Consider the following 8420-nt stretch of genomic DNA (forward strand, 5'->3'; position numbering starts at 1 on the left):
CAGGCCGGAGCCCCAGCCCGGACCGGGAAGCACCGGAGGGGGAGCCGCGGGCCTGGCGCCTGGGCCCCGGGAGCCCGCGGGCCTCTTTCGGGCCCCATGGGGTCTCGGGGGCATTTGGAAGTGTTAGCTTTTTTAAAAAACATCTATTTATGCACACAAGAACTGGGGTACGGCCGGAGATGCGAGGGGGGAGGGGGTGACAGCGGGGAGCAGAACAGGCGATCTACTGAAACCCACCGCTGAGGGGGCAGCGGGAAGAGAGGAGGGGTCTGCTGCGCCCTGGGGCCCCTCCCTGGCCCGGGGTGGACACAGGCTGCAGCAGCTGCGATTCCTTCTGCTGCCTTTTCGCCCGCTGCACCCCCAGGCCCTGGAAGCGTCTGGAAATGCCTAGGGCCAGGGAAAGCCAGCAGGCCGGGCAGGCACGGGAGGCGGAGAAGCAAACCCCAGCCTGCGCACTTTCCGTGCTTTAACCAAGGCTTTGAGGGGGCCATTTGCACAAAGAGGCCATTGCAGGACGGCCAGAGGAATCCCGAGGGCTGAGGCCCGCAGCCCCAACACGGGCCTGCCAGTGCGGCTCTGGGCACGCTTTCCCTTACTGACCTCCCTGCAGGATTCTGGGCCGATGGGGGAGAGGAGGAGGGAGGCCGGAGAGGGCAGCAGGGCGCGCTCTTGTCCCTCCAGACCCTGCAGCGCCCACGGCTGCACTGTCTGAGGTTGTGACCAAAAACATTTCCCTGCACTCCCAGTCCCACTGTCTGAAGCAAGCAGGGTGCGCGGAGGTCGCCAGACACGGGGCTAACACTGAAAACAGGGGCGCAGTTTGCTGAGGCTGCAGGCAGCGCTGCTCTGGGGCACTGCCCGTGCTGGCCGCCGGAGGCCTCCTCAGCGGGAGGCGCCGCAGGCGCTCGGGCTCTCTCCAGCTCCCGGGAAGCCGCCTGTCGCTGGGAGGGTTCTGGTGCTGGGAGAGGACACTGCTCACCGCTGTTCGTGTGGACGTGGGGTAGCTCTTGCTAGAGGCTGGAGACCACAGGGCCTCAGCGGTGCCTGAGCCTTCGTTGTGTCCCGTGCCCACGGGTGAGGTATTTTTTAGAGGCCCTGTGTCGTGCAGGCAAGTTGGCTTTCTGATGCCCACAGAAAGCCCGACTCCACGCGCCAGCCGCTTTTCTTCAAGTGCCACACAGCTTTCACCCAGATGGATGCCAAGACGACCCATCGAATGGCAGGCCGCCAGGGGTCCTGTGGCGGACCCATTCTCAGCCAGACACTGCTCGGTGCCCCCCGACAAGCCAGGAGGCGTGAGGTCCTTCGCAGGGGCCAGTCCGAGTCTCTGAACCAACAAGGCAAAGCTGAGCCGCCCACGGGCACGCTGCCCCCCGGCCCGCAGCGCAGGAGTGGCTTCCGGGTAACACCGGACACAAGCCGGGGGGAGGCATGAAGGAGAAACCAGAGTCCACGTGGCATCGCAGCCTGGACGGGGCACGCGTGACACACAGCTGTTTGTGGAACCCCCACACGACCCACAGCTGCGGCACACGCCCACCAGCAGGGCCGCCGACCCGCCCACCCACGCCCCCACATCCTACACCGCAGGGAGGCTGGGCCTACGGCGACCCGCTGACGGCCAGCAGTTCGCCAGGGAGCTGCCCGTGGGGGTCAGCATCCGGGCCGGCGCCAGCCCCGCCTCCCGCGCTCTCCGGGTGGGAGCGAACACCGTGTCCCGGCCAGGACAGTGAAGGACGGCACCGGGGCTGCTCGGGGCCGCGTCCAGCTCCCAGAGCGGGGCCTGGCTCTCGGACAAGCGCTGGACGCGCCCGCGAGTGAGGAAAGGCCCGTCCTCGGCGGCGGCCCCCTCCCGCCCCCATGCTACCAAGCCGGCGGCAGGCCCTGGTGTTCTTCCTCAGCCGCCCGGGCCCCTTTTGCTGTCCTGGGCCCCACACTCGCCTCACCCAGCCCGGCCCCTTCTCCGGTAGCCGATCTAAGCCCCCTCCGTGGCCCTGGAGGGTGACCCCCGGTGAGTGTCTAACGGCCAGGCCTCTCCCCTCCCTCTGCCGCCACTGCTCGGGAGCGGGGCCCTCACCGCCCCCTCTCTCAGGGTTTCCCCACGTCGCTCCTGCTTCGCCTACGGCAAGTGTGCGTGGCGGCCGTGACCGAGGGGTCGCGACACCAAACGCACTGGCCGCCGCTCGGCACCGGTCACCGGCTTCCAGGCGCCACCTTGCAGGCGGGTGCGGGCGCTGAGCCTGCCAGGCTGTCGGGGCGCGCCCCCTGGTGGCGGGCAGCTGGGCGGCTCAGGCTGCCTGCCGTGGCCCTCGGCATCCAGCAGAGGCTTGAGGGGCTTGAGGGGCATTCGCGGGCCCCTACTGGGGAAAGACTGACGCTTTTAGAAGGCAGGAAGGTAAAAGCAGACGGAAGGAACAGCAGTCGGACACAACGCAAGCTGCGCCCTTCCTGGTCTGGGGAGGCCAGCGCGGCTCCGTCTCCACCCCGGGACCCCTGTCAGCATTTAGGAGGGGGCGCCTGGACGCAGACAAGACCGGGCCAGTAAAGGACCATCTGCTTGCTCCAAGGGTGGCATCTGGCAGAGGAGCCGCCCGCAGGGGCGCTGGGAAGTGCCCAGCACTGCCCGCACCGGCCCGGCCCGGCCTCTGGCTGCCCCGGCCTGCACTTACCTCACGACCCAGAACCGCCTCCACAACCCCTATTTGTACTGCTGTTAGCTGAATTTAGGGACCGGTTAAGACAAGCAGGTGACTCAAGGGGAGGAAACGGCCACTCGGCCCCGAAGTCTGCACCCCAGGACGCTCTAGGAGCCTTCCAGCGACGAGAAGCGCCGTCTGAATGTACCTGATGGATCACGAGCCGCCCGCCAGCGTCTGCAGGTCACACCGTGGGCCCAGCCACATCAGCGTGGGAGCGGCCGCTCAGGGGTCACATGGAGGGACGGAGGGCGACCGTGGCCCCTGCTGAGGGTTTCCTTCTGTGACGGAAGCCAGGCGACACCTTGCCCACCATGTCCGTGAGCAAAGCGCCGACTGCCATCCCTCTGGTAATACACCCCACAGAACACCCCAGCCTCTGGCTGTGGAGAAAAGGTGCTGGGCCGTGGGCCGTGCTGACCTGGGCTGCACGAACCGTGACAGGCAGGGGCAGCGGCGAGAGCCGCCTCGAGTTCAGCCTCACACGCCAGCCCAAGACTCCGCCGGCGCCCAGCGGGCTGTGCAGAGCCACGGGCACTCCGAGGGTCACGGCCCCGCCTCAGAGGGTCACGGCCTGGGTCTTCCTGGCCGCCCGTGTCAGGCCAGCCTTCGGCGTCTCTGCCTCACCCTTAGCTTCTTGACAAACTACCCCTAGCGAGCAGCAAGCAGCATTGGCCAAGGCCTCTCCAGGCTCAGAGAAGACAGAGGAGGAGAAGGCGTGACAGTGAGCTCTCAGGGTGAGCCCGGCCGCCGCACGCGCCCCGAATCCTGCCCAGAAAGTCCAGTGGGTGCGGCGGCCAGCTGAGCAGGCCAGGGCTTGGCGGGGCTTCGCCTCACATCTCCCTCCCGTCGCAGGCAGACGGAAGCCACGAAGGACAAACAACCTACAAGGGCCGGAGCGAGCGCTCGGCGTGGCTGGGAACGGACAGCTCGGCTGAGCGGCGCGTTCTGGTCTGACGCCGGCCGGCGAGACCCGTGGCCCGCCCCGGGGAGCCCCAGCTGCCCAGAGGCGGCAGACGCGAGACGGGGCCTGGCCCTGTGCACGTCTGAGGAAGCAGCAGCGCAGACCTTGGGAGCTTTCACAGGAATGTCGCCGGCGGCGGGCAGGGACTGGAGCCACGCAGAGGGCGAGGGCCGGACCAGGGACTCAGCGACCACACCGCGACCACGTGGCGCCGGGGCAGGCGTCACCTTAGCGACGTCTAGGCCTTAGCCAGAATCCCTGCCCCCCGCGAGGCCGAGACGGGGGTGCCCAGGGATTCTCAGAGGAAGGAAACTGCAAGGCTATAAAACGGACTCACATTTTATTAAATAACGTCAGGGGTTCCTTGGCACCTTCCACTCAGATTCCCGCTTTCACGCGGACACCAGCCCCGCTCATCTGCAGCCAGAGCGAGGGAAGGGGCCCGTGACCAGCCGCCCGCCCAGCGTGGGGAGCCGGTGGCTGCCCGGCCCGGCCCTCTGGACACGTCCTTCCACAGCGCGGCGCGCAGGGTCACCTGGAGGAGCTGCGCTCCTTGCTCACGCAGTCGTCCTGTGAGGTGGAGTCGCCGTTGCCCACCATGCCGCACGTGCGCCTCTTCTTCCTGCGGTGCGCCGTGCCGTCCCCTTCGGACCCAGACTCGCACTGACAGGAGGAAACACAGCGTTGGCCCCGGCACCCTGCGCCACCACAGGCCCTCCGGGCTGGCGCCTCGGGCCCCCGACAGGTTAGCGCCCGCTGCGCGACACCCTCGGGGCACAGCAGCCGGTCTCGGGAGCGCGGACCGCGCTAACTCCACGCCCCCGCGAAGCCCAACGGGGGCGACGTGACGTTTCAGACGGGAGCGTCGTCTGTGGAGAGCACGAGGCCCTCAGCCAGCGTCATTTCAGCGAGTCGCCGACATTGTAGCTGAGTTCCAGGACAACGCGGAAGCCGGGCCGAAGCCGACGCTGCTGTCTGCTACCCGAGACCGCTTCCGCGATGAGACCCCCACTCCCTTTCCCGAGAGCACCCCGAGATGCAGACAGCAGGCACAGGTGGGCACAGCCCCCAGAAGCAGAGGCGGGGGGAGGAGGCCGAAGCTCCTCCGTCTTCCCATGGGTGACGCGGCCTAGCGAGCGCGCGGGCCTCACCTCAGAGTCCGAGTCGGAGGAGCTGGAGCTGGAGGAGCTGGAGGAGTCGCTGGAGCTGTCCGAGGCGATCCCCGTGGACTCCTGAAGGTCCACGGAGTCGGCCAGGACCGCCAACTCGGGGTGCTCTTGCTTCAAGATCCTGAGAGACAAGAGAGGTGGCTCGCAGCGCCGGGCAGGCCGGTACCCATGCACATCCCCGACGCCATGCCGACATCTGCCTCAGAGAAGCGCCGGGAACGCGGCGCCTCATTCGGGTCCCGGTGCTGGGCGAGCCGCCCGGGCTCCTCCACAGGGGGAACAAGCGCCCCGCAGGCACAGGTGAGGCCCCGCGAGGCGAGTGCGAGTGCGACCAGCGACCGGCCTGGCCTCGGCTCGGTCTCCTCCCTGAGAGAGGCGCCGGCTTCCTGGCTTTGCCCTGAGCCTCCCAGCTGGCTATTTCTAGCCTTTTCTTTCCACAGCGCAGCACTTAGCGAGCAGCGTCAGGCTTGCTGCAGTCCCAGTGGGAAGTGGGGGAGCAGGGGCTTGCACGGAACGGGGGTCGTGTCGCGGAGGACTCCCTCACTCAGAAACTAAACCTGAAGTGGGCTTTCAGGGCCCCTGAGGAACCTGGGCTGGCATCCTGCGTAGCCAGGGACAAAAGACCTGCCGTGGCGGGGCCTCCGCAGCCACCAAACGCAGCAGGCAGCGGCCGAGGGACGGCGAGGGGCCTCAGGCGCCCCCAGAGTCCGGGGGACGCAGCCACCACCCTGCTGGCCCTCTCAGCAGGGAGGCTGAGCACTGGACAAGCCGGAGTCCCTCTCTTACCCCGAGAGCTGGTCCCTCCAGGTCAGGGTTGGGCTACAGTGGCACGGGGTGGCTGGGGGTGGCGCGCACGGCCGCTGCCCGTGCGGTCTCTGTTCTGTGGATAAACAGAGGCGCTAAGTCTCCAGGGCGGTGGCTCACGCCCAAGAACTGAAGGCATTACGTCCCAAAGGGAAAAACGCTTCGGGCAAGAAAAAGAAACCACCGATACAAAATCCACATCTAACGCCTCTTTGGCTGGTGTGAGCTCTGGGGAAACGCAAAAAACAAAAGACGAACGCAAACGAGAAACGACCCACCGCCGCCGCGTGGGGGCTGACGCCGGGCACGGCATCTGGCCGACATGCAGACTCTGGCCTGGCACCTGGGGGCTGCGGGCGCCCCAGACCTAGCCCTGACCGCGGGCCCTCTCCCGCGCCCCGAGGCCCGCAGCCCCAGTTCTGCCCGGAGCCGTCCGAAGCCAGCGCACACAGGGGCTTTCCGTTTGCTCTGGGGGCAAAGTCGAACAAAGCAAGTAGAAAGAAAAAGAAAGTCTCTCACCTATACCATTTCCTCGATAACTTTGGTCTCCCTCTTACTGTCTTGTGCCACACCACAGGGAAGTTGGTGCTGCTGGCAAAATTTTGGGTGATGGCAATGGTGGTGTCAAGGTTGAGGACGACATGCCACCAGCCTCCTGCAACCCAACGGACAGACAGGTTAGGCCTACAGTGGCTAAGCACCGAAGCCCGGGGGGGGGGCTGCCGGGCCACGACGGAAGCCTGGAGACGCAGAGCCCAGAGAGGGAGATGGTCCTCGGACCCAGGGGTCACCCACGACCCGCGTTACCCCAGCAGGGCCGGGCCCGTCCGCAGCTGTGTCCCGCCCCCGACAGAGACCAGCCGGCCTGCGGCGGGGCAGCGCTGACTCGTACGTAAAGTGCGGCAGAGCGGTAAAGGCAGCGAGTTCCTTGGCTTCGAGGAGGAGGGCACCCTCTTGAAACACCCCCCTTGTGCCACGTGGCCCAGCGACACGGAGCGAGTGGGGTCTGCCTCTGGGCTGCGCGTCGCCTTCCCGACTCCCCATATCAAAGCCGCTCGCAGAGAGCCTGAGCCACCCCCGGACCCCGGAGCCGCCCCAGCACGCAGGGCTCCGAGGTCGCTCTCGGGGCCGCTTCGCACACAGGCCACTGGGACCGTGGCCAGGAGCTCCCTAAGCAGCTGCCGGCTCAGCGACGCGCGTCGCCACCAGGCGGGCCCCGGGGGTCAGCGTGTGGAGGGGCCTCTGTGACTACGCACGGCTCTGCTCAGGGACACACCGCTGAAGCCCAGAATGCACTGCCTTCCCTCCTCTATACCTGGCACAAACACAGTCTCTCCTGGCTTTTGTAAGATTTCCAGGGGCTTGAATTCTGGCGGCCAGGTTGGAAGCTGTGTCCGCGGGTGAATGATGTTAAACCACGTAATGGCTTCGTCTTGCTGGTTCCCTCCTTCTTCACGCGTCACCTTGATGAGCTCCCTGGGCGTGTGGGTTGGGAACAGGCACCAGCGCTTGTGGCCCTGAACTAAGGCATTCCACGCGCTGGTTCCCAGAGGATCAATGTGAATGCCGGTTCCAGAGCGCGGCGGCCCCATCACAAACCACCTAAGGACGGAGACATCCGAGATGTGAAGGACAATTTACCCACCCCTCACAGACGCGTACGCTTCCGTTTCGTACGACACCCAGCGCTACTGTTATCCCGGTCGCCGCAGGGTTCCTGGTCCGCAGAAACGTGGAACCACACTGATCACGCACAGCCGGCCAGCGGCGAGAGGCCGCACAGCGGCCACTGCTGGGCTTCCTGCACGCCTCTCCCAGGCCAGCAGCTCAGCTTTGGTCACACTGTTTGAATGGCCCAGGGAGCATTCGGAACTCTGGACACCCAGACGGCACCCCAGGCCAGTGGACGCTGCCTGGCAGCGGGACCCCGCGGCATCAGTGGTCCCCCCAGGGCGCGTTCCAAGTACAGTCAGGGCAAATCCCTCTGACTTGTTAGCTGTTCTGGAAAGCGGTTAGCTGGCTCCGGACACACAGCGTTGCAGAGCAGACTGGAGCGGCTTCCCTGCCCGGCACTTTACCTGTAAGGGGGCCTGCGCTTCTCCCCAGCATACTGGAAGAGGTCGTCGGTGAAAAACTTGGGCACCTTGTAGTCTTCCAGAAGTTTCCTTCTTTTGGGGTGTTCACCGTAACTGCTGTCAAAGATGTAAAGGGGGCTGTCATCTCGAGTGCTCTCCATGTACTCGATGTAGTACTTCATCTTCATCTTCACCGAGTAGCCGTCATTATCCTCACCACACTTGAACTTCTGGTTCCGGTATTTCCTCTTCAGGCGCTCCAGAGTCCATTTCTCCTGCGCAGACCAGCCCTCCTGGGCATTCAGTAGGACCACGGGCTTGTAAGGTCTTTCGTATCTCTCCACAAATTCTTCCACGGAGAGCTGTAATGCATCCGCCCTTTCCACGTTATCCTGGAGGGATCAGAAGAGAGGAATCCGGTTTAAAACAAGCCAGCAAAAAGCCAGGAGGCAGACCAGGTGTTCCCTGGGGGTGGGGAGAAGGATGGGCACGCGGGCGGGCACGTTGCACCCGGTGCCACGCCGCTGGGGGCCAGGGGCTCTGCAGGTCCCACACGTGGCCCGTGACAGCCCGGCCCGGGCCCGATGGCGATGGCGCCACGGATGCCAGGCCTTCCTGCCGAGGGCGCGCGGGCAGGAGCCTGGGCTGTTCGGACAGGCGGCGGCGCTCCGAGGACGGGGGCCCGCCCCGATCCCGGGCCCCGAGGCCCCCC

At 66.1% G+C, this 8420-nt stretch overlaps 1 protein-coding gene across 1 annotated transcript in view; it reads right to left on the minus strand.

Annotated features, from left to right (window-relative positions):
• Nucleotides 1–3992: 3992 nt before the first annotated feature.
• The window catches only part of JMJD6 (jumonji domain containing 6), a 5332-nt gene continuing 904 nt past the window's right edge, over nucleotides 3993–8420 (minus strand). The window contains exons 2-6 of the mRNA XM_012733003.1: nucleotides 7712–8100; nucleotides 6949–7235; nucleotides 6153–6288; nucleotides 4812–4950; nucleotides 3993–4323 (exon numbers count right to left, since the gene is read on the minus strand). Of these exons, the coding sequence (XP_012588457.1) occupies nucleotides 4192–4323; nucleotides 4812–4950; nucleotides 6153–6288; nucleotides 6949–7235; nucleotides 7712–8100 (1083 nt within the window). The 3' untranslated portion in view covers nucleotides 3993–4191. The remainder of the gene's footprint in view (nucleotides 4324–4811; nucleotides 4951–6152; nucleotides 6289–6948; nucleotides 7236–7711; nucleotides 8101–8420) is intronic.

This window comes from Condylura cristata, unplaced genomic scaffold, assembly GCF_000260355.1.
Source record: "Condylura cristata isolate star-nosed mole 26May11 unplaced genomic scaffold, ConCri1.0 scaffold00038, whole genome shotgun sequence".
NCBI classification, from domain to species: Eukaryota; Metazoa; Chordata; class Mammalia; order Eulipotyphla; family Talpidae; genus Condylura; species Condylura cristata.